The sequence below is a fragment of the Coregonus clupeaformis genome, chromosome 7 (genome assembly GCF_020615455.1).
Source record: "Coregonus clupeaformis isolate EN_2021a chromosome 7, ASM2061545v1, whole genome shotgun sequence".
NCBI classification, from domain to species: Eukaryota; Metazoa; Chordata; class Actinopteri; order Salmoniformes; family Salmonidae; genus Coregonus; species Coregonus clupeaformis.
This window is the reverse complement of record NC_059198.1, coordinates 64,119,903-64,144,974: the sequence shown is the minus strand read 5'-3', so window position 1 is coordinate 64,144,974 and position 25,072 is coordinate 64,119,903. Positions and strand designations below refer to the sequence as shown.

Genomic DNA, 25,072 nt, shown 5'->3' with positions numbered 1-25,072 from the left:
AAAATTACAACCAAATAATTGCAGCCTTACCGCAAAAGTGGAAGAGGAAAGTGGAAGGGGGAGAAAGTAAGGAACTTGTCTGTCGGCCTTGCATTAAAGAACATCATTGGTTAAGGAAAACTGTGATAAATAAAAAAGTATATCAGTTTCACTTAAGGACCAAAGGATTGACAGCCGTCCCATATAGATTGCAAAATAGTTGGGAAGAGATCTTTGACGTACCGATCCCATGGCATAGTGTTTATGAACTGACACGCAAAACGACACCGGATTCAAAAAATTTGAATCTTTCAATTTAAATTATTATATAAAATTCTTGCTACCAATATAATGTTATTTATATGGGGGATACAATCTTCCCAGCTCTGCAGGTTTTGCTGTGAAGAGACAGAATCATTAGATCATTTGTTTTGGTTCTGTCCATTTGTAGCTTGTTTTTGGACACAGGTCCAGGAATGGCTAAAGGATTGCAATATTTACCTGGAACTAACCTTGCAGATAGCATTACTGGGTGATCTGAAAAGTCATAGTCAATCAATCAATAATATAATAATACTTTTAGCAAAAATGTTTATTTTTAATTCACAATCTGTAGAAGCAATGAGAATAGAAAGGTTCAGAATTTTTGTAAAACATCACAGTACGGTCGAAATATATATGGCAAATAGAAATCCTATATGGATGGTGTTAAGAGATAGATGGGAGGTATTGAATAGAGTTGAAGGATGGGACTAATAACAAATAACAACAAATAATAACAAAGATAGCTAATAATGTAAGCATACTGTGTCCATAATAAGTATATAGGTTGTATGTTGGGAGCTTTTGGGAAGGAGCACAGTTAGAAAGATATGGCAAACCGGATGGACACCATGAAAATGATCGGAGAGGTTGAGAGTAGAAGAAGTTCAGGAGCAAAAAAAAATAATATATATATATATAATAGAATTATTGTAAAATGAACTCTGTCCATAAGGTGTAGATAGTAAGTATAGACCGGAAGTAGACGCCTGGGCATTGTTGTTCACTAATTTACTCCAAGTAGGAAAAGGATGGTGGGGTTGAAAAGTAATAAAGGGGAGTATATATATAAAAAAGAAAAAAAACATGGGGGATTGGAAGTGATGCAGACAATTACATTGATAGAAGATACAATCTATCTGCAATATTAAGCTGATCCATTCCCCACAATAAATAAATAAAAATAAAAAATGACAAAAAATATATAAAAAAAAGAATAACAAAAACAAACAAAGGGTATATAACAAAGTATTGAGAAACTTTTGTTATTGACCAAATACTTATTTTCCACCATAATTTGCAAATAAATTCATTACAAATCCTACAATGTGATTTTCTTGATTTTTTTTTTCTCATTTTGTGTGTCATAGTTGACGTGTACCTATGATGAATATTACAGGCCTCTCTCATCTTTTTAAGTGGGAGAACTTGCACAATTGGTGGCTGACTAAATACTTATTTTCCCCACTGTATATGGAGGCTTAAATATACTGATCTAGTGAGATATACATGGTGGAGACTCAATCAAGCTAGTCGTCTTGACTTTCTTATCTCATTCTCGTTGGCACCAAAAGTAAAAAAAAAGTGTTGATAGGGGACAGAATGCGGTCGGACCATCATATACAGTGGGGAAAAAAAGTATTTAGTCAGCCACCAATTGTGCAAGTTCTCCCACTTAAAAAGATGAGAGAGGCCTGTAATTTTCATCATAGGTACACGTCAACTATGACAGACAAAATGAGAAAAAAATATCCAGAAAATCACATTGTAGGATTTTTATGAATTTATTGGCATATGATGGTGGAAAATAAGTATTTGGTCAATAACAAAAGTTTCTCAATACTTTGTTATATACCCTTTGTTGGCAATGACACAGGTCAAACGTTTTCTGTAAGTCTTCACAAGGTTTTCACACACTGTTGCTGGTATTTTGGCCCATTCCTCCATGCAGATCTCCTCTAGAGCAGTGATGTTTTGGGGCTGTCGCTGGGCAACACAGACTTTCAACTCCCTCCAAAGATTTTCTATGGGGTTGAGATCTGGAGACTGGCTAGGCCACTCCAGGACCTTGAAATGCTTCTTACGAAGCCACTCCTTCGTTGCCCGGGCGGTGTGTTTGGAATCATTGTCATGCTGAAAGACCCAGCCACGTTTCATCTTCAATGCCCTTGCTGATGGAAGGAGGGTTTCACTCAAAATCTCACGATACATGGCCCCATTCATTCTTTCCTTTACACGGATCAGTCGTCCTGGTCCCTTTGCAGAAAAACAGCCCCAAAGCATGATGTTTCCAACCCCATGCTTCACAGTAGGTATGGTGTTCTTTGGATGCACTCAGCATTCTTTGTCCTCCAAACATGATGAGTTGAGTTTTTACCAAAAAAGTTATATTTTGGTTTCATCTGACCATATGACATTCTCCCAATCCTCTTCTGGATCATCCAAATGCACTTCAGACGGGCCTGGACATGTACTGGCTTAAGCAGGGGGACACGTCTCGCACTGCAGGATTTGAGTCCCTGGCGGCGTAGTGTGTTACTGATGGTTGGCTTTGTTACTTTGGTCCCAGCTCTCTGCAGGTCATTCACTAGGTCCCCCTGTGTTGTTCTGGGAATTTTGCTCACCGTTCTTGTGATCATTTTGACCCCACGGGGTGAGATCTTGCGTGGAGCCCCAGATCGAGGGAGATTATCAGTGGTCTTGTATGTCTTCCATTTCCTAATAATTGCTCCCACAGTTGATTTCTTCAAACCAAGCTGCTTACCTATTGCAGATTCAGTCTTCCCAGCCTGGTGCAGGTCTACAATTTTGTTTTTGGTGTCCTTTGACAGCTCTTTGGTCTTGGCTATTGTGAAGTTTGGAGTGTGACTGTTTGAGGTTGTGGACAGGTGTCTTTTATACTGATAACAAGTTCAAACAGGTGCCATTAATACAGGTAACGAGTGGAGGACAGAGGAGCCTCTTAAAGAAGAAGTTACAGGTCTGTGAGAGCCAGAAATCTTGCTTGTTTGTAGGTGACCAAATACTTATTTTCCACCATAATTTGCAAATAAATTCATTAAAAATCCTACAATGGGATTTTCTGGATATTTTTTTCTCAATTTGTCTGTCATAGTTGACGTGTACCTATGATGAAAATTACAGGCCTCTCTCATCTTTTTAAGTGGGAGAACTTGCACAATTGGTGGCTGACTAAATAATTTTTTTCCCCACTGTAATAGGCATATACATTACTCTTACTGAATTTCCACGTGGGCGAGGATATTGGAAATTTAATCAAAGCCTATTGGATGATAATTTATTTATAATTAGAACAAAGGAATTTATAACTGACTTTTTCCAACATAACATAGGTACAGCGAATCCCCTTATTGTATGGGACACCTTTAAATGTGCCTTTAGAGGCCATGCAATTCAGTACTCATCTCGAAAACAAAAGCAATTTAGGTCAAAAGAGTTTATACTAAGAAAAGAAATAGAAAGTCTAACAGAACAGATAGATGGCAATAAAAACTGTAACTTAGAGGAAAAACAAAAAGAAATGGAGAAACTTATTCAAGAAAGATCAAGTGTAATATATTATAAAAATAAAGCAAACTGGATGGAATATGGGGAAAAATGCACAAAATTATTTTTTGATCTTCAACATAGGAATGCTACCAAAAAGAACTTAATGAAACTGGTTACAATTGACGGAGTCACCCATAATTCACCAAATTATATTTTGAAGGAAGAAACAAAGTACTTTAAGCATATGTTTTCTTTTCAGTTGCCTCCATCTCCTCTAACTGAAGCTAATTGTAGAGATTTTTTTTCTATTGATAATGTCAAATTAACAGCCACACAGAAAGACTCATGTGAAGGTGAAATTACAGAGGAGGAACTTCTGGATGCAATTAAAGACTTTAAGTCTGGGAAAACTCCAGGGTTGGATGGCATACCAGTCGAGGTATACCAAACCTTTTTTGATATACTAAGAGGACCGTTATTAGCATGTTTTAACCACTCCTATGTAAATGGTAGATTATCTGACACTCAAGAAGAAGATCTCATTATTACTGAAACAGGATACAAGTGGAAAATATAAAGATCCAGTCCATTTACAAAATTGGAGGCCCCTTACACTTCAGTGTTGTGATGCAAAAATTCTAGCAAAATGTATAGCGCATAGAATTAAAAAGGTATTGTCGGATATTATTCATTCTAATCAGACAGGTTTTTTACAGGGGCGATACATTGGAGATAATATAAGGCAAGTATTGGAAACAATAGAACACTATGGAAAATATGGGAAACCAGGCCTGCTATTCATAGCAGACTTCGAAAAGGCATTTGATAAAGTTCGACTGGGGTTTATATATAAATGCCTGGAGCATTTCAATTTTGGAGAATCTCTTATAAAATGGGTCAAAATCATGTATAGTAACCCTAGGTGTAAAATAGTAAATAATGGCTATTTCTCAGAAAGTTTTAAACTGTCAAGAAGAGTGAAATAAGGTTGTCCACTATCGGCATATCTATTTATTGTGGCCATCGAGATGTTAGCTATTAAAATCAGATCCAATAATAATATAAGAGGATTAGAAATCCAGGGCTTAAAAACAAAGGTGTCATTGTACGCTGATGATTCATGTTTTCTTTTAAATCCACAACTAGAATCCCTCCACAGCCTCAGAGGATCTAGATACATTTTCTAACCTCTCTGGATTACAACCAAATTATGACAAATGTACTATATTACGTATTGGATCACTAAAAAATACAATTTTTACATTGCCATGTAGTTTACCAATAAAATGGTCTGATGGTGATGTGGATATACTCGGAATACATATCCCAAAGGAAATAAATGATCTCACTTCATTACATTTTAATAGAAAGTTAGCAAAAATAGACAAGATCTTACTACCATGGAAAGGAAAATACCTGTCCATTTGTGGAAAAATCACCCTGATTAACTCTTTAGTATTATCCCAGTTTACCTATTTGCTTATGGTCTTGCCTACGCCTAGCGAACAGTTTTTTAAATTCTATGAGAAAAAAATATTCAATTTTATTTGGAACGGCAAGCCAGACAAAATTAAAAGGGCATATTTATATAATGAATATGAATTCGGAGGACAGAAATTATTAAATATTAAAGCATTAGACCTATCACTAAAAGCTTCAGTCATACAAAAGTTATACTTAAATCCGAACTGGTTCTCAAGCAAATTAGTAAGATTGTCTCACCCAATGTTCAAGAAAGGCATTTTTCCCTTTATTCAGATTACAACAACTCATTTGCAGTTATTTGAAAAGGAAATCATCTCCCAAATATCACTATTTCTAAAACAAGCCATAGAAAGTTGGTTGCAATTTCAATATAATCCTCCAGAAAAGACAGAACAAATAATGCAACAAATATTGTGGTTAAATTCAAATATACTAATTGACAAAAAACCTTTATTTTTTGACAGAATGTTTAAAAAAGGTATAATCTTCGTAAATGATATCATCGGTAGGACTAGTGGAGTTATGTCGCAAATGCAGCTAACAAAACCATATGGAAATGTCTGCTCTACCCAAAATTACAACCAAATAATTGCAGCCTTACCGCAAAAGTGGAAGCGGAAAGTGGAAGGGGGAGAAAGTAAGGAACTTGTCTGTCGGCCTTGCATTAAAGAACATAATTGGTTAAGGAAAACTGTGATAAATAAAAAAGTATATCAGTTTCACTTAAGGACCAAAGGATTGACAGCCGTCCCATATAGATTGCAAAATAGTTGGGAAGAGATTTTTGACGTACCGATCCCATGGCATAGTGTTTATGAACTGACACGCAAAACGACACCGGATTCAAAAATTTGAATCTTTCAATTTAAATTATTATATAAAATTCTTGCTACCAATAGAATGTTATTTATATGGGGGATACAATCTTCCCAGCTCTGCAGATTTTGCTGTGAAGAGACAGAATCATTAGATCATTTGTTTTGGTTCTGTCCATTTGTAGCTTGTTTTTGGACACAGGTCCAGGAATGGCTAAAGGATTGCAATATTTACCTGGAGCTAACCTTGCAGATCGCATTACTGGGTGATCTGAAAAGTCATAGTCAATCGATCAATAATATAATAATACTTTTAGCAAAAATGTTTATTTTTAATTCACAATCTGTAGAAGCAATGAGAATAGAAAGGTTCAGAACTTTTGTAAAACATCACAGAACGGTTGAAATATATATGGCAAATAGAAATCCTATATGGATGGTGTTAAGAGATAGATGGGAGGTATTGAATAGAGTTGAAGGATGGGACTAATAACAAATAACAACAAATAATAACAAAGATAGCTCATAATGTAAGCATACTGTGTCCATAATAAGTATATAGGTTGTATGTTGGGAGCTTTTGGGAAAGAGCACAGTTAGAAAGATATGGCATATAGAAGCAAACCGGATGGACATCATGAAAATGATCGGAGAGGTTGAGAGTAGAAGAAGTTCAGGAGCAATTTTTTAAAATATATATATATACAGTGGGGAAAAAAAGTATTTAGTCAGCCACCAATTGTGCAAGTTCTCCCACTTAAAAAGATGAGAGAGGCCTGTAATTTTCATCATAGGTACACGTCAACTATGACAGACAAATTGAGGAAAAAAAATCCAGAAAATCACATTGTAGGATTTTTAATGAATTTATTTGCAAATTATGGTGGAAAATAAGTATTTGGTCACCTACAAACAAGCAAGATTTCTGGCTCTCACAGACCTGCAACTTCTTCTTTAAGAGGCTCCTCTGTCCTCCACTCGTTACCTGTATTAATGGCACCTGTTTGGACTTGTTATCAGTATAAAAGACACCTGTCCACAACCTCAAACAGTCACACTCCAAACTCCACTATGGCCAAGACCAAAGAGCTGTCAAAGGACACCAGAAACAAAATTGTAGACCTGCACCAGGCTGGGAAGGCTGAATCTGCAATAGGTAAGCGGCTTGGTTTGGAGAAATCAACTGTGGGAGCAATTATTAGGAAATGGAAGACATACAAGACCACTGATAATCTCCCTCGATCTGGGGCTCCACGCAAGATCTCATCCCGCGGGGTAAAAATGATCACAAGAACGGTGAGCAAAAATCCCAGAACCACACGGGGGGACCAAGTGAATGACCTGCAGAGAGCTGGGACCAAAGTAACAAAGCCTACCATCAGTAACACACTACGCCGCCAGGGACTCAAATCCTGCAGTACAAGACGTGTCCCCCTGCTTAAGCCAGTACATGTCCAGGCCCGTCTGAAGTTTGCTAGAGTGCATTTGGATGATCCAGAAGAGGATTGGGAGAATGTCATATGGTCAGATGAAACCAAAATAGAACTTTTTGGTAAAAACTCAACTTGGAGGAAAATAATGCTGAGTTGCATCCAAAGAACACCATACCTACTGTGAAGCATGGGGGTGGAAACATCATGCTTTGGGGCTGTTTTTCTGCAAAGGGACCAGGACGACTGATCCGTGTAAAGGAAAGAATGAATGGGGCCATGTATCGTGAGATTTTGAGTGAAAACCTCCTTCCATCAGCAAGGGCATTGAAGATGAAATGTGGCTGGGTCTTTCAGCATGACAATGATCCCAAACACACCGCCCGGGCAACGAAGGAGTGGCTTCGTAAGAAGCATTTCAAGGTCCTGGAGTGGCCTAGCCAGTCTCCAGATCTCAACCCCATAGAAAATCTTTGGAGGGAGTTGAAAGTCTGTGTTGCTAGCGATAGCCCCCAAAACATCACTGCTCTAGAGGAGATCTGCATGGAGGAATGGGCCAAAATACCAGCAACAGTGTGTGAAAACCTTATGAAGACTTACAGAAAACGTTTGACCTGTGTCATTGCCAACAAAGGGTATATAACAAAGTATTTAGAAACTTTTGTTATTGACCAAATACTTATTTTCCACCATAATTTGCTAATAAATTCATTATAAATCCTACAATGTGATTTTCTGGAATGTTTTTTCTCATTTTGTCTGTCATAGTTGACGTGTACCTATGATGAAAATTACAGGCCTCTCTCATCTTTTTAAGTGGGAGAACTTGCACAATTGGTGGCTGACTAAATACTTTTTTTCCCCACTGTATATATATATATATAATAGAATTATTGTAAAATTAACTGTGTCCATAAGGTGTAGATAGTAAGTATAGACCGGAAGTAGAGGCCTGGGCATTGTTGTTCACTAATTTACTCCAAGTAGGGAAAGGATGGCGGGGTTGAAAAGTAATAAAGGGGAGTATATATATAAAAAAAACATGGGGGATTGGAAGTGATGCAGACAATTACATTGATAGAAGATACAATCTATCTGCAATATTAAGCTGATCCATCCCCCCCAAAAAAAAGTGTGTAGAGTGGTAGCTTTGTAGTTCATAATGCTTTTATCAACAACCACAAGGTCAACCAAGAAACTGGCTAACGCTTTACTTGAGTGGTAGCTTAGTAGTTCATAATGCTTTTATCAACAACCACAAGGTCAAACTTGGGTGATCTTCAAGGGTTCTCTCCTGTCTGATCATAGCAATGACTTCACTGTGGCCCAATACCCACTACCATAAAGGTAGTAAATACATTCCCTGCCTGTGTATCAGTGGATGTTTACCTGTCCATCAATTTGTGTCCCTCCCTCCCTGTCTTCTCAGTGCTCTGGTGATCACTGCTGTGTTTGACCGAAACATCAACTGTCGTAGAGCTGCGTCAGTGAGTGACCTCTCTCTCTCTCTCTCTCTCTCTCTCGCGCTGTCGCTCTCGCTCTCTCTCTCTCTCTCTCTCTCTCTCTCTTGCTCTCGCTCTCTCTCTCGCTCGCTGTCTCTCTCGCGCTCGCTGTCTCTCGCGCTCGCTGTCTCTCTCACGCTCGCTGTCTCTCTCTCTCTCTCTCTCGCTGTCTCTCTCTCTCTCGCTGTCTCTCTCGCTCTCTCTCGCTCGCTGTCTCTCTCGCTCTCTCTCTCTCTCGCTCTCTCGCTCTCCGTTTTCAATTCAATAAATCCAGGGAATTAATTGAAATTCAATTAATACATTTAAAAAACATCATTGAAAATAATGGGACATTTTATTTATTTATTCATGAATTGAATTTTTATTAACTTCCTGGATTACCTGAATTGACCCTAACCCTGTCATTTCTGTCAGATCTCACTACTGCCTATAATCTAACTTCTGTCTCTTTGACTCTAACCCTGTCATTTCTGTCAGATCTCACTACTGACTATAATCTAACTTCTAACTCTCTGTTGTTCTCCCTTCTCTCCCAGGCTGCCTTCCAGGAGAATGTGGGAAGACAGGTTTGTGAACCCAGTTACCAAAACCATAAGTTATTATTACATGACTAATGCTATGATACACAGTAAATTAGAGTTGTAATGATCACCTACCATCCAGGTCTAGCTGTAACGTGCCCTGACTGTCACTAAAGTCCTTCAAACAGATCAACAACTGGTTGTAATGATCACCTACCATCCAGGTCTAACTGTAACGTGCCCTGACTGTCACCAAAGTCCTTTAAACAGATCAACAACTGGTTGTAATGATCACTTGCCATCCAGGTCTAACTGTAACGTGCCCTGACTGTCACCAAAGTCCTTTAAACAGATCAACAACTGCCAGAAAAATGACATTATGTGCTGATCAAGAGATGCCTACACTGACTTGGCCACAGGCATAGATTAATATGCTTTGTGTGCCGCCAGCACTTACCAAGCTGGGCATCAGATCTAGTGACTAGTTATCAAAATGTGATTACCATTGGGATTTCATATTGTTCAACTGCTCATATCATTCAACTGTTCATATCATTCATTGTGGCTGATAGCGTACACCATGGGTTTACTGATGGACACAGGTGTTTTTGCCTGAGACCTGGAGATTTGTGTTAGCTCCCTGGTCTAATGCATAGGCTTTAGCACAGCGGTCTAACAGGAGACCTGGGTTCGAACCCTGCCGGTCACACTGAAACACTGTTCTCTTGGTACATAAGTAAAACCATAGATCTGATCCCTCTCTCTCCAGGGCACATTCCCCTACGGTATCGACATAGTAGTAGCAGCTGACTACTTTGCTGTTGGGAACCTGAACAATTGCTACCTGACCATCAGGTGAGTTAAAGATACTCTACAGAGCTTTTGCCTCTGGGGGAGCTGTTGAGCCAAAATGGCCTCCTGAGGTTTCCATCCAACCATTTCATGAGGATGAATTACTTGACGCTTGAAAAAGGTCACTACCGGGCTGATGGAAACAAGACGTCGGTACAATTTCATATTTGTCAACAGACAATTTGTTTATTCAACTTGGTGGGATCTTTTTGTGTTGGTAAAATGTATTATGTTAGAAATGGCGGTGGAAACGCCTTTATGCAAAAATATTGATATAATAACCATCATATGGAAGTAAACTTTGAGTCCTGCGATGATATGCTGTGTGGTCCTCCCACTGCGACTCGGAAAAGCATTCAGTTTATTAGGCTACATATAAAATAAGTTATGATGAACTTCACAGGGTGGTGAAAGTGCACGGTGATGAGCTTAATGCTCATTTCCAATAAATATCGAGGGTCTTATTCTGGTGACATGATCGATGCTTCAATGCTTGGCTGCCGTTTGACAAATAAAAATAATCTAGGTCTTATCCATAATAATCTCATCATGTAGGCTAGCCTACCCGCATTGTATCTGCGAGCTGTTGGCCAGAGCGCACGTGCCAAGACCAAAGTTGACAAAACCATCGGTAGAATTGAAAAACGCGATGGAAACCCATTTTAACTTGGGAACTTAAACTGCAAAAGTAATTTCTATGTGCACTACGTCACTGACTGCGTCTGAAATGGCGTCCTATTCTCCCTTCTTAAAAGTAGTTCACTAGGGTGCCATTTCAGACGCAGTCCTGCCTCACTGTGGAATGGGACCGTCGCCATCCTAACCCTATGGGTGACGTTTCTACCACCACCTGTACTGTCAGAGTAAACATTCCTCCCACGTCACGGAGCAAACCGTGTTAAAGAATGTAGCCCCGGGGTAGACTTACTACACTTCTGACTGTAGCAGCAGATTACTGTTGAGGCCCAAGATGTTGTTGAGGAAATAAACTGAGAATATGTACTGTAGAGTGACGCTAAATGTTGTTGTAAAGCAGCCTTCAAATATCTGTGTCCAGTACTGTAGTTAGGGTTAGCTGTGTCCAGTACTGTAGTTAGGGTTAGCTGTGTCCAGTACTGTAGTTAGGGTTAGCTGTGTCCAGTTCTGTAGTTAGGGTTAGCTGTGTCCAGTACTGTAGTTAGGGTTAGCTGTGTCCAGTTCTGTAGTTAGGGTAAGCTGTGTCCAGCACTGTAGTTAGGGTTAGCTGTGTCCAGTACTGTAGTTAGGGTTAGCTGTGTCCAGTTCTGTAGTTAGGGTTAGCTGTGTCCAGCACTGTAGTTATGGTTAGCTGTGTCCAGTACTGTAGTTAGGGTTAGCTGTGTCCAGTACTGTAGTTAGGGTTAGCTATGTCCAGCACTGTAGTTAGGGTTAGCTGTGTCCAGCACTGTAGTTAGGGTTAGCTGTGTCCAGCACTGTAGTTAGGGTTAGCTGTGTCCAGCACTGTAGTTAGGGTTAGCTGTGTCCAGCACTGTAGTTAGGGTTAGCTGTGTCCAGCACTGTAGTTAGGGTTAGCTGTGTCCAGCACTGTAGTTAGGGTTAGCTGTGTCCAGCACTGTAGTTAGGGTTAGCTGTGACCAGCACTGTAGTTAGGGTTAGCTGTGTCCTGCACTGTAGTTAGGGTTAGCTGTGTCCAGCACTGTAGTTAGGGTTAGCTGTGTCTAGCACTGTAGTTAGGGTTAGCTGTGTCCAGCACTGTAGTTAGCTGTGTCTAGCACTGTAGTTAGGGTTAGCTGTGTCCAGCACTGTAGTTAGCTGTGTCCAGCACTGTAGTTAGGGTTAGCTGTGTCCAGAACTGTGGTTAGGGTTAGCTGTGTCCTGCACTGTAGTTAGCTGTGTCCAGTACTGTAGTTCGGGTTAGCTGTGTCCAGAACTGTAGTTAGGGTTAGCTGTGTCTAGTACTGTAGTTAGGGTTAGCTGTGTCTAGTACTGTAGTTAGGGTTAGCTGTGTCCAGCACTGTAGTTAGCTGTGTCCAGCACTGTAGTTAGGGTTAGCTGTGTCCAGCACTGTAGTTAGGGTTAGCTGTGTCTAGTACTGTAGTTAGGGTTAGCTGTGTCCAGCACTGTAGTTAGGGTTAGCTGTGTCCAGCACTGTAGTTAGGGTTAGCTGTGTCTAGTACTGTAGTTAGGGTTAGCTGTGTCCTGCACTGTAGTTAGGGTTAGCTGTAGTAGTAGTTGCTATAATATTACCTGTAGTAGTAGTTGTTATAATATTACCTGTAGTAGTAGTAGTAGTTATAATATTAGTAGTAGTAGTAGTAGTAGTAGTAGTTATAATATTACCTGAAGTAGTAGTTGTTATAACATTACCTGTAGTAGTTGTTATAATATTACCTGTAGTAGTAGTTGTTATAACATTACCTGTAGTAGTAGTTGTTATAACATTACCTGTAGTAGTAGTAATTGTTGTTATAACATTACCTGTAGTAGTAGTAGTAGTAGTAGTAGTAGTAGTAGTAGTAGTAGTAGTTGTTGTTATAACATTACCTGTAGTAGTTGTTGTTATAACATTACCTGTAGTAGTAGTAGTTGTTATAACATTACCTGTAGTAGTAGTAGTAGTAGTAGTAGTAGTAGTAGTAGTAGTAGTAGTAGTTGTTGTTATAACATTACCTGTAGTAGTAGTTGTTGTTATAACATTACCTGTAGTAGTAGTAGTTGTTATAACATTACCTGTAGTTGTTATAACATTACCTGTAGTAGTAGTAGTAGTAGTAGTAGTAGTAGTAGTAGTAGTAGTAGTAGTAGTAGTTGTTATAACATTACCTGTAGTAGTAGTAGTAGTTGTTATAACATTACCTGTAGTAGCAGTTGTTATAACATTACCTGTAGTAGTATTTGTTCACCCTGTTATAATATTACCTGTAGTAGTAGTTGTTATAACATTACCTGTAGTAGTAGTAGTAGTAGTAGTAGTAGTTGTTGTTATAACATTACCTTTAGTAGTAGTAGTTGTTGTTATAACATTACCTGTAGTAGTAGTAGTAGTTGTTATAACATTACCTGTAGTAGTAGTAGTTGTTATAACATTACCTGTAGTAGTAGTTGTTATAACATTACCTGTAGTAGTTATATCATTACCTGTAGTAGTAGTTGTTATAACATTACCTGTAGTAGTAGTAGTAGTAGTAGTAGTTGTTATGACATTACCTGTAGTAGTTATAACATTACCTGTAGTTGTTATAACATTACCTGTAGTAGTAGTAGTACTAGTAGTAGTAGTAGTAGTTGTTATGACATTACCTGTAGTAGTTATAACATTACCTGTAGTAGTAGTAGTAGTAGTAGTTATAACATTACCTGTAGTAGTAGTTGTTATAACATTACCTGTAGTAGTAGTTATATCATTACCTGTAGTAGTAGTTGTTATAACATTACCTGTAGTAGTAGTAGTAGTAGTTGTTGTTATGACATTACCTGTGGTTGTTATAACATTACCTGTAGTAGTAGTTATAGCATTACCTGTAGTAGTAAAATAGTAATAACCTCTTGTCTCGTTCTCTTCAGTGTATACATCGCCAGTTTCCCTGAATACACCAGGCCCATGATAGACCACTTGGTAGCCATGAAGATCAACCACTGGGACGGGTAAGGGCCTTTCCTGTCCTCCTCCATGTCCTTTAGACTTTAATCAAATACTTTCAAATACTGTACTTGATTTAGTTTGCCCGCTACCATGGAACCAATGGAATAGTCCCAGAAGCTAAATCAAGCTCACCTCAAGTTAGTATTTGGAAGTATTTGTCATATGTGTTTGGCCCAGGTCTGATATCCGTATGCCAGCCTGCTGCCATTAAAGCATTCGTACTGTGTGTAGCCTATTAGTGTTGAAACTGTTGTATGTAATGGAGAAGGTGAAATTCTCCTCTGCGTGTTTCTCTGTTGTGTTGCAGGGTGATCCGTGAGCTAGCGACAAAGGCTCTGCATAATCTGACGCCTCAAGCACCTGATTATATGGCCGCAACAGGTGAGCTATGTCATTCATCCTGTTCCCTACCCGCTCTAACGCAACACAGCTTTGACGTCGTTGTCTTACTGTGGAATGGACTGGGTGACGTTCAGCTGCAATCACTGTTGTTGTGTCTGGGTCCTTACATCTGTCAAGTTATTATTATTATTATTTATTTTTATTTTTTTAGAATGGTATTTTATTGAACACATAGGGAACACACAGAGAGAGGTCAAAGGGCATTAGGCCAGATTGGACACTATGGCGACATCGTAGAAGTGTGCCGGAGGCTGCGGCATTACAGGTAGACCAGCCAGGCCACAAATCATTCAGGTTATATTCAAATATATTAACCACACCCACACCTCTGCCCTGTTGATGTTCTGTCAGGTGTCCCTGCAAGGTATGAAAAAGACACACAATTATTGAGTTAGAATTACGTTTTATATTTGGATTATTATATTTTCAGTTATGCCTCAGCTGCTGCCCGTTGCGTTGGGCATTGATCTCCACAGTCGCCATGGCGCCATTCTGGCATCTGCTGAGATCAGCCACGCCCTCTACAAGCTGGCCAATCAGAACAACAGGTACTGAAACCTCACCTCTCAACCAGCCAATTACACTATTGGCCGTACTTATAGGAAAACCACATGAACGTTGTTATGTAATAAATCCATCCACAATGACAGCTTTTGTTTTGCATATCGACCCGTGATTTGACTTCCTGATTTGACTTAAGCCCTTGGCTTCTATAAGGTCATAGGTAATTGACTGTCTCTATCTATTGTAGACCCAACTGTGTGTGAGATATGTGCTATCTGGGGGGATTGAACATTTCTGTTGTTCGCTGGAACATATGGACAATAAAATTGAATTGCATTGGATTGTAGACCGGTGACAGAGCTCATCTCTTCAGACTGTGTGGATGGACTCAAGAGCATTCACCAGAGGGTTAGTTCACTTCTCTCTTGCTACTCTCTCTCTCTCTCTCTCTCTCTCTCTCTCTCTCTCTCTCTCTCTCACTACCCTCTCTCTCTCCCTTTCTCTCTCTCACTACCCTCTCCCTTTCTCTCTCTCTCTCACTACTCTCTTCCTCTTTCTCTCCTCCGGTGTCTTTTCACCCACATGTATGTTGTCTCAAGTGTTGACCATTCACCTGAGTCAGTTGTACCAAAATCAAATCAAATTGTATTTGTCACATGCGCCAAATACAGCAGGTGTAGTAGACCTTACAGTGAAATGCTTACTGACAAGCCCTTAACCAACAATGCAGTTTTAAGAAAGAATACCAATTAATTTTTTTTTACAAAGAAATACAAAATCAAATAATATTAAATAAAAGTAACAATTTTAAGAGCAGAAGTAAAAATAACAATAGCGAGGCTAAATACAGGGGGTACCGGTTGATGTACGTAGGTACATGTTGATGTTGACCATTCACCTGAGTCAGTTGTACCAACATACAGTACCAGTCAGAAGTTCTACATTGTAGAATAATAGTGAAGACATTAAAACTACGAAATAACACAAATGGAATCATGTAGTAACTAAAAAGTGTTAAACAAATCAAAATATATTTTATAATTGAGATTCTTCAAAGTAGCCACCCTTTGCCTTGATTACAGCTTTGCACACTCTTGGCATTCTCTCAACCAGCTTCATGAGGTAGTCACCTGGAATGCATTTCAATGAACAGGTGTGCCTTCTTAAAAGTTAATTTGTGGAATTTCTTTCCTTCTTAATGCGTTTGAGCCAATCAGTTGTGTTGTGACAAGGTAGGGGGGTATACAGAAGACATGTTGATGTTGACCATTCACCTGAGTCAGTTGTACCAACATAGGTACATGTTGATGTCGACCATTCACCTGAGTCAGTTGTACCAACATAGGTATATGTTGATGTCGACCATTCACCTGAGTCAGTTGTACCAACATAGGTACATGTTGATGTCGACCATTCACCTGAGTCAGTTGTACCAACATAGGTACATGTTGATGTTGACCATTCACCTGAGTCAGTTGTACCAACATAGGTACATGTTGATGTTGACCATTCACCTGAGTCAGTTGTACCAACATAGGTACATGTTGATGTTGACCATTCACCTGAGTCAGTTGTACCAACATAGGTACATGTTGTTGTCTTTAAAGTTGTACATTAGCAGTCTTTTCATCATGTGTTTTATGTCTTCCAGCTATTTGACAGAAAGCAGTACAGGTAAGCACTGTTGTTTTCCTCTTTCTCCTCATTCTGGTTTGGACTGTTTCAGGAGTTCTAATGCCCCTTTAAAGGTTTCAGACCAGTATGTTGTGCAACCGCAAAAAAATGTTGGGGTGTACACGTGTGCTGTTGTCTCCTGTCTGTGTAGGGGCTTTGGTGGTGAGCTGATGAGGCCTGCAGTCTGTTCTCTCATTGAGAAGATGTCCCTCTCCAAGATGCCTTTCAAGGACGACCCTGTCATCAGTGAGTTTTCATTTCGTTGATATTCAGGCCTTATCTGAATGATTCCTTCATCTAGCAGGGTTTCTCAATAGGCGGCCCACAGGTCAAATACATCCTGCGGGTCATTTTACGGTATGTGTTTTCAGAGATTTTATTAGATTTTTTAAAAATCATTTTCGTTGTTGGACATAAAAGACTGTAAAATCACCAGAAAAACTTTTTGAGAAATCTGTTCCCAAGTATTCCCACGCATAAATAGAGGCATATGTGATCGTATCCCAATGTAATCAAGGTTTGAAATTATTCTGTTTTTGTCAAATACTACATCTATTTGGGATTCTCGCGGTCAATTTGCAGTATACAAATTATTTATAACTATGTTCCGGCCCCCCGACCATCCGCTCAAGAAGAAATCGACCAGGGGTTGAATGTAATTAGGGACCGTATAGCATCAATAAACTGGCTATTATCTTCCTGAAGGTTTTGTTGGAACAGGAAAAGGGTTATACCTGGGCTATAGTTAACAAAGAGCTGTCTAACAGAGAGCTGTTTAACAGTAGTAACCACTTGTTTTATCTGTTGTCATGGTTATACCTGGGCTGTGTTTGTTAATGATTAACAGATGGTGTATAATAATGGACAAGCCACGCCCCACCGTTAGAGCCAGGAGGGGCAGTACTGTACTGTTCAAACCACTGACACGTCATGACAGAGTAAACCCTGTCTGTTTCAGCTGGCTGGCAGTGTCTCTGTACTGTTCAAACCACTGACACGTCATGACAGAGTAAACCCTGTCTGTTTCAGCTGGCTGGCAGTGTCTCTGTACTGTTCAAACCACTGAAACGTCATGACAGAGTAAACCCTGTCTGTTTCAGCTGGCTGGCAGTGTCTCTGTACTGTTCAAACCACTGAAACGTCATGACAGAGTAAACCCTGTCTGTTTCAGCTGGCTGGCAGTGTCTCTGTACTGTTCAAACCACTGAAACGTCATGACAGAGTAAACCCTGTCTGTTTCAGCTGGCTGGCAATGTCTCTGTACTGTTCAAACCACTGACACGTCATGACAGAGTAAACCCTGTCTGTTTCAGCTGGCTGGCAGTGTCTCTGTACTGTTCAAACCACTGACACGTCATGACAGAGTAAACCCTGTCTGTTTCAGCTGGCTGGCAGTGTCTCTGTACTGTTCAAACCACTGAAACGTCATGACAGAGTAAACCCTGTCTGTTTCAGCTGGCTGGCAGTGTCTCTGTACTGTTCAAACCACTGAAACGTCATGACAGAGTAAACCCTGTCTGTTTCAGCTGGCTGGCAGTGTCTCTGTACTGTTCAAACCACTGAAACGTCATGACAGAGTAAACCCTGTCTGTTTCAGCTGGCTGGCAGTGTCTCTGTACTGTTCAAACCACTGAAACGTCATGACAGAGTAAACCCTGTCTGTTTCAGCTGGCTGGCAATGTCTCTGTACTGTTCAAACCACTGACACGTCATGACAGAGTAAACCCTGTCTGTTTCAGCTGGCTGGCAGTGGCTGATAGACGACACCTTGAAGAGCCTCCACCTCATCTCACCTGGACCTAGGGACGGTATCAAGGTACAGTACAGCATTCTACACACACACACACACACACACACACACACACACGTTTGTTTTACTATTCTTGTGAGGACCAAACAATTGATTCCCATTCTAAATCCTATTTTCCGTAACCCCTAAACCTAACAATAACCTTAACAGACACACACACACACACACACACACCATATTGTGAAATCCCTTTATTGTGGGATTTATATTGTACAGTGCCTTTGGAAAGTATTTTCCACGTTTTGTTAGGTTACAGCCTTATTCTAAAATGTATTTAAAAAATGTTTTCCCCCTCATCAATCTACACACAAAAACCCATAATGACAAAGCAAAAACAGTTAAAGAAATCTTAGCAAATTTTGCAAAAAACAGAAATATCACATTTACATAAGTATTCAGACCCTTTACTCAGTACTTTGCAGCCTCGTCTTCTTGGGTATGACGCTACAAGCTTGGCACACCTGTATTTGGGGAGTTTCTCCCATTCTTCTCTGCAGATCCTCTCAAGCTCTGTCAGGTTGGATGGGGAGCATTGTTGGACAGCTATTTTTAGGTCTTGCCAGAGATGTTCTATCGGGTTCAAGTCCGGGCTCTGGCTGGGCCACTCAAGGACATTCAGAGACTTGTCCCGACGCCACTCCTGCGTTGTCTTGGCTGAGTGGTTAAGGTCATTGTCCTGTTGGAAGGTGAACCTTCGCCCCAGTCTGAGGTCCTGAGTGCTCTGGAGCAGGTTTCATCAAGGATCTCTCTGTACTTTGCTCCGTTCATCTGTCCCTCGATCCTGACTAGTCTCCCAGTCCTTGCCGCTGAAAAACATCCCCACAGCATGATGCTGCCACCACCATGCTTCACCGTAGGGATGGTGCCATGTTTCCTCCAGATGTGGCGCTTGGCATTCAGGCCAAAGAGTTCAGTCTTGGTTTCATCAGACCAGAGAATCTTGTTTCTCATGGTCTGAGAGTCTTTTAGGTGCCTTTTGGCAAACTCCATGCGGGCTGTCATGTGCCTTTTACTGAGGAGTGGCTTCCATCTGGCCACTCTACCATAAAGGCCTGATTGGTGGAGTGCTGCAGAGAGGGTTGTCCTTCTGGAAGGTTCTCCCATCTCCACAGAGGAACTCTGGAGGTCTGTCAGAGTGACCATCGGGTTCTTGGTCACCTCCCTGATGAAAGCCCTTCTCCCCCGATGGCTCAGTTTGGCCGGGTGGCCAGCTCTAGGAAGAGTCTTGGTGGTTCCAAATTTCTTCCATTTAAGAATGCTGGAGGCCACTGTGTTCTTGAGGGCCTTCAATGCTGCAGAATTATTTTGGTACCCTTCACCAGATTTGTGCCTCAACACAATCCTGTTTCGGAGCTCTACGGACAATTCCTTCGACCTTATATAGACAAGTGTGGGCCTTTCCAAATCATGTCCAATCAATTGAATTTACCACAGGTGGACTCCAATCAAGTTGTAGAAACATCTCAAGGATGATAAATGGAAACAGGATGCACCGGAGCTCAATTTCGAGTCTCATAGCAAAGGGTCTGACTACTTATGTAAAAAAGGTATTTCTGTTTTTTTATTTTTAATAAATTTGCAAACATTTCTAAAAACCTGTTTTCGCTTTGTCATTATGGGGTATTGTGTGTAGACTGCTGAGGATTTGTATTTATTTAATCCATTTTAGAATAAGGCTGTAATGTAAAAAAGTGGGAAAAAGTCAAGGGGTCTGAATACTTTCCGAAGGCCCTGTACATAGCGAACACAACAAATACAACTGTTTATTATGGACTCTCATGACATCAAGTTGGCATACGCGACGCACTGTATAATGGTTTATGTGTAATGTGGTCCTCCCCCCCTGTAGGAGGCAGCGGTGTCAGCACTGGCAGCACTGTGTGAGCAGTACTACCAGCCGCAGCCAGGCATGGCTGACCCCCAGATGCAGAGTGGGTAGCATGGGGGGATACTGTACCATTTAGAAGGCTTCATAAAAATTTGCCATACCTTACACAGTATTCTGGATTCCTCTAACTCTAACTCCTGTGATCTAATCTGTCTGTCCGCCTGTGTGTGTTTTCTGTGTGTAGAGGTCCTGGTGTCCCAGTATATAGCAGGGTTAAAGAGTACGGAGGTATTGACCCGGTGTGGCAGTGCACTGGCCCTGGGTTCTCTACCAAGGTTCATGATCCATGGAAAACTACACCAGGTACTATACATCTGTTAGTTAATAACACTACACCAGGTACTATACATCTGTTAGAGTTAATAACACTACACCAGGTACTATACATCTGTTAGTTAATAACACTACACCAGGTACTATACATCTGTTAGAGTTAATAACACTACACCAGGTACTATACATCTGTTAGTTAATAACACTACACCAGGTACTATACATCTGTTAGTTAATAACACTACACCAGGTACTATACATCTGTTAGAGTTAATAACACTACACCAGGTACTATACATCTGTTAGTTAATAACACTACACCAGGTACTATACATCTGTTAGTTAATAACACTACACCAGGTACTATACATCTGTTAGAGTTAATAACACTACACCAGGTACTATACATCTGTTAGTTAATAACACTACACCAGGTACTATACATCTGTTAGAGTTAATAACACTACACCAGGTACTATACATCTGTTAGTTAATAACACTACACCAGGTACTATACATCTGTTAGTTAATAACACTACACCAGGTACTATACATCTGTTATAGTTAATAACACTACACCAGGTACTATACATCTGTTATAGTTAATAACACTACACCAGGTACTATACATATGTTATAGTTAATAACACTACACCAGGTACTATACATCTGTTAGTTAATAACACTACACCAGGTACTATACATCTGTTAGAGTTAATAACACTACACCAGGTACTATACATCTGTTATAGTTAATAACACTACACCAGGAACACGTCAACAGCCTGATTCAGTATTATACTGATAGATTATGCTGACATGTTGGGGTGAGCAACCTCTTTTCACTATGACCATATTCTATTATAGTAGCATTCTACACAGTGCCTCAGGTCAGTTTCAGCACCACACTTCGTCAGACTACCTTTGAAACGTGTGTTTGTGTGTGTGTCAGATCCTGTCAGGTCTTCAGCAGAGCTGTAGTCAGAGGGAGGTATGCTTCACTGAGGCCAGGAGAGATGCTGCCAAGGCCATGGCACAGTGAGTCTGTCCTCTATAATCTCTCCTCTTCTTCATCTATCTCCTCTTATTCCACCTCTCCACTCCTCCACCTCTATACTCCTCCACCTCTCCTCTCCTCCACCTCTATACTCCTCCTCCTCTCCACTCCTCCACCTCTCCACTCCTCCACCTCTATACTCCTCCACCTCTCCACTCCTCCACCTCTCCACTCCTCCTCCTCTCCACTCCTCCACCTCTATACTCCTCCACCTCTCCACTCCTCCACCTCTCCACTCCTCCACCTCTCCACTCCTCCACCTCTCCACTCCTCCACCTCTCCACTCCTCCTCCTATCCACTCCTCCACCTCTATACTCCTCCACCTCTCCACTCCTCCTCCTCTCCACTCCTCCACCTCTATATTCCTCCTCCTCTCCACTCCTCCACCTCTCCACTCCTCCACCTCTATACTCCTCCACCTCTCCACACCTCCACCTCTCCACTCCTCCACCTCTCCACTCCTCCACCTCTCCACTCTTCCACCTCTATACTCCTCCACTCCTCCACCTCTCCACTCCTCCACCTCTATACTCCTCCACCTCTCCACTCCTCCACCTCTATACTTATACTCATCCTCCTCTCCACTCCTCCACCTCTATACTCCTCCACCTCTCCACTCCTCCACCTCTATACTCCTCCACCCCTCCTCTCCACTCCTCCACCTCTATACTCCTCCACCTCTCCTCTCCACTCCTCCACCTCTATAGTCCACCTCTCCTCTCCACTCCTCCAACTCTATACTCCTCCATCTTTTCTCTCCACTCCTCCATCTCTCCTCTCAACTCCTCCACCTATATACTCCTCCACCTCTCCTCTCCTCTCCACTCCTCCACCTCTTCTCTCCAATCCTCCACCTCTTCTCTCCACTCCTCCACCTCTTCTCTCCAATCCTCCACCTCTCCTCTCCACTCCTCCACCTCTATACTCCTCCACATCTCCACTCCTCCACCTCTATACTCCTCCATCTCTTCTCTCCACTCCTCCACCTCTCCTCTCCACTCCTCCACCTCTATACTCCTCCACCTCTCCTCTCCTCCACCTCTATACTCCACCTCTTCTCTCCACTCCTCTTCTCTCCACTCCTCCCCCCTCTACTCCTCTCCACTCCTCCATCTCTCCACATCTCCACACCTCCACCTCTCTACGCCTCCACTCCACCTCTCCGTTTCTCCACTCCACCTCTTCACTCCTGACTCCTCCACCTCTCCACCCTTCCACCTCTACCCTTCACCTCTCCACCCTACCACTCCTCCATCTCTCCACCTCTCCACTCCTCCACACCTCCACCTCTCTACTCCTCCACCTCTCCACTCCATCTCTCCACTCCCCCACTCCTACGACTCTCCACCTCTCCACGCCTCCATCTCTCCATGCCTCCACCCCTCCACCTCTACCTTCCACCTCTCCACTCTTCCACTCTACCACTCCTCCATCTCTCCACCTGTCCCAGCCTCTCTCCTCTCCTCCACTCCCAGCCTCTCTCCACCCTCTCTCCCAGCTTCTCTCCACCACCTCTCTCTCTCTCTCTCTCTCTCTCTCTCTCCCTCTGTCCCTCCCTCCCTCCTCATCTCTTGGCATCTTCCAGCCTGTCTTACACACAGTGCCTATCTTGTTCCCTCTCCTGTTCCCATCTGTTTCCCTCCCTCCCTCCCTCCCTCCCTCCCTCCCTCCCTCCCTCCCTCCCTGTCTGTCTGTCTGTCTGTCTGTCTGTCTGTCTGTCTGTCTGTCTGTCTGTCTGTCTTCTGGGATAACAGGTCAACGTTAGCATTAGGGTTGTAGCCAGAAGTAAAGAACCAGCTGGTTGTACCTGCAGGACCTGTCTATCATGTTTCTCTGTGTGTCTGTTTCTCGGTGTCTGTGTCTCTGTCTCTCTGTCTCTCTCCCTCTCTCTCCCCTCCTAACCCCCTCTATCTATCTGTGTCTCTGTCAGGGTGTGTGTGACAGCGGGGATATCAGCCAAGGGTAGTTCTGACTCTGTGGTGTGTGAGGGGAACGTGTCAGCTGTCTACAGAGTTCTGCTGGACTGTATGACTGACTACACACTGGACAGCAGAGGAGACGTAGGGTCCTGGTAAGTGACAGCTGGTTTACCCCTTCTCCCTGCCCTACAGGCATGTGTCACACCTGGTGGCCCCGGGCAATGCTTAGTTAGTTTACCTGACAGGAATGTCACCTGGCGTGTCACCTGACCCTGCTGTGGGACAGACTTTCTCTCTGTCTCTCTATCTGTCTCTCTCTCTCTCTCTCTCTCGCGCTCGCTCTTTTTCTCTCTCGCTCTCTCTCTCTCTCGCTGTCCTTCTCTCTGTCGTTCTCCAGTGGGGACACATTCCTCTGTGAGGTGGACAAGAGAGGGGAGGAAGGAGGGATTGAATCACCTTTTTGTCTAACAGGACAGTTCTGTGGCAATTATATCTGTTTTTGATTGATTTAACCTTGAATTAATCAGGTTAGGCCTGTTGCCTGGCCTTCAATGCTGCTGCTCACCCAACATGAACTACAGTGTCATTGCGGAAGTATTCACCCCCCTTGGCATTTGTTCTATTTTGTTGCCTTACAACCTGGAATTAAAATGGATTTTGGGGGGGGGGGGGTTTGGGTTTGTATTATTTGATTTACATAAGATGCAAAATAATATTTTATTGTGAAACAAACAAGAAATAAGACAAAAAAACAGAACTTGAGCGTGCGTAACTATTCACCCCCCCAAAGCAAATACTTTGTAGAGCCACCTTTTGCAGCAATTAAAGCTGCAAGTCTCTTGGGGTATGTCTCTATAAGCTTGGCACATCTAGCCACTGGGATTTTTGCCCATTCTTCAAGGCAAAACTGCTCCAGCTCCTTCAAGTTGGATGGGTTCTGCTGGTGTACAGCAATCTTTAAGTCATACCACAGATTCTCAATTGGATTGATGTCTGGGCTTTGACTAGGCCATTCCAAGAAATTTAAATGTTTCCCCTTAAACCACTCGAGTGTTGCTTTAGCAGGATGCTTAGGGTCATTGTCCTGCTGGAAGGTGAACCTCCGTCCCAATCTCAAATCTCTAGAAGACTGAAACAGTTTTCCCTCAAGAATTTCCCTGTATTTAGCGCCATCCATCATTCCTTCAATTCTGACCAGTTTCCAAGTCCCTGCCAATGAAAAACATCCCTACAGCATGATGCTGCCACCACCATGCTTCACTGTGGGGATGGTGTTATCAGGGTGATGAGAGGTGTTGGGTTTGCGCCAGACATAGCGTTTTCCTTGATGGCCAAAAAGCTCAATTTTAGTCTCATCTGACCAGAGTACCTTCTTCCATATGTTTGGGGAGTCTCCCACATGCCTTTTGGCGAACACCAAACGTGTTTGCTTATTTTTTTCTTTAAGCAATGGCTTTTTTCTGGCCACTCTTCCATAAAGCCCAGCTCTGTGGAGTGTACGGCTTAAAGTGGTCCTATAGACAGATACTCCAATCTCTGCTGTGGAGCTTTGCAGCTCCTCCAGGGTTATCTTTGGTCTCTTTGTTGCCTCTCTGATTAATGCCCTCCTTGTCTGGTCCGTGAGTTTTGGTGGGTGGCCTTCTCTTGGCAGGTTTGTTGTGGACTTTATTTAACTATTATGTGACTTCTGAAGGTAAATGGTTGCACCAGATCTTATTTAGGGGCTTCATAGCAAAGGGCGTGAATACATATGCACGCACCACTTTTCCGTTATTTATTATTTAGA

At 41.8% G+C, this 25,072-nt stretch overlaps 1 protein-coding gene across 1 annotated transcript in view; it reads left to right on the top strand.

Moving 5' to 3' along the window:
- tbcd (tubulin folding cofactor D) overlaps positions 1-25,072 on the top strand; it is an 88,074-nt gene that overhangs the window by 34,447 nt on the left and 28,555 nt on the right. Inside the window, exons 16-29 of the mRNA XM_041881441.1 lie at positions 8,691-8,748; positions 9,300-9,329; positions 10,054-10,139; positions 13,680-13,760; positions 14,066-14,139; positions 14,591-14,708; positions 15,012-15,072; positions 16,316-16,338; positions 16,490-16,584; positions 18,078-18,154; positions 19,998-20,079; positions 20,221-20,339; positions 21,262-21,347; positions 23,298-23,438. Of these exons, the coding sequence (XP_041737375.1) occupies positions 8,691-8,748; positions 9,300-9,329; positions 10,054-10,139; positions 13,680-13,760; positions 14,066-14,139; positions 14,591-14,708; positions 15,012-15,072; positions 16,316-16,338; positions 16,490-16,584; positions 18,078-18,154; positions 19,998-20,079; positions 20,221-20,339; positions 21,262-21,347; positions 23,298-23,438 (1,131 nt within the window). The remainder of the gene's footprint in view (positions 1-8,690; positions 8,749-9,299; positions 9,330-10,053; positions 10,140-13,679; positions 13,761-14,065; positions 14,140-14,590; positions 14,709-15,011; positions 15,073-16,315; positions 16,339-16,489; positions 16,585-18,077; positions 18,155-19,997; positions 20,080-20,220; positions 20,340-21,261; positions 21,348-23,297; positions 23,439-25,072) is intronic.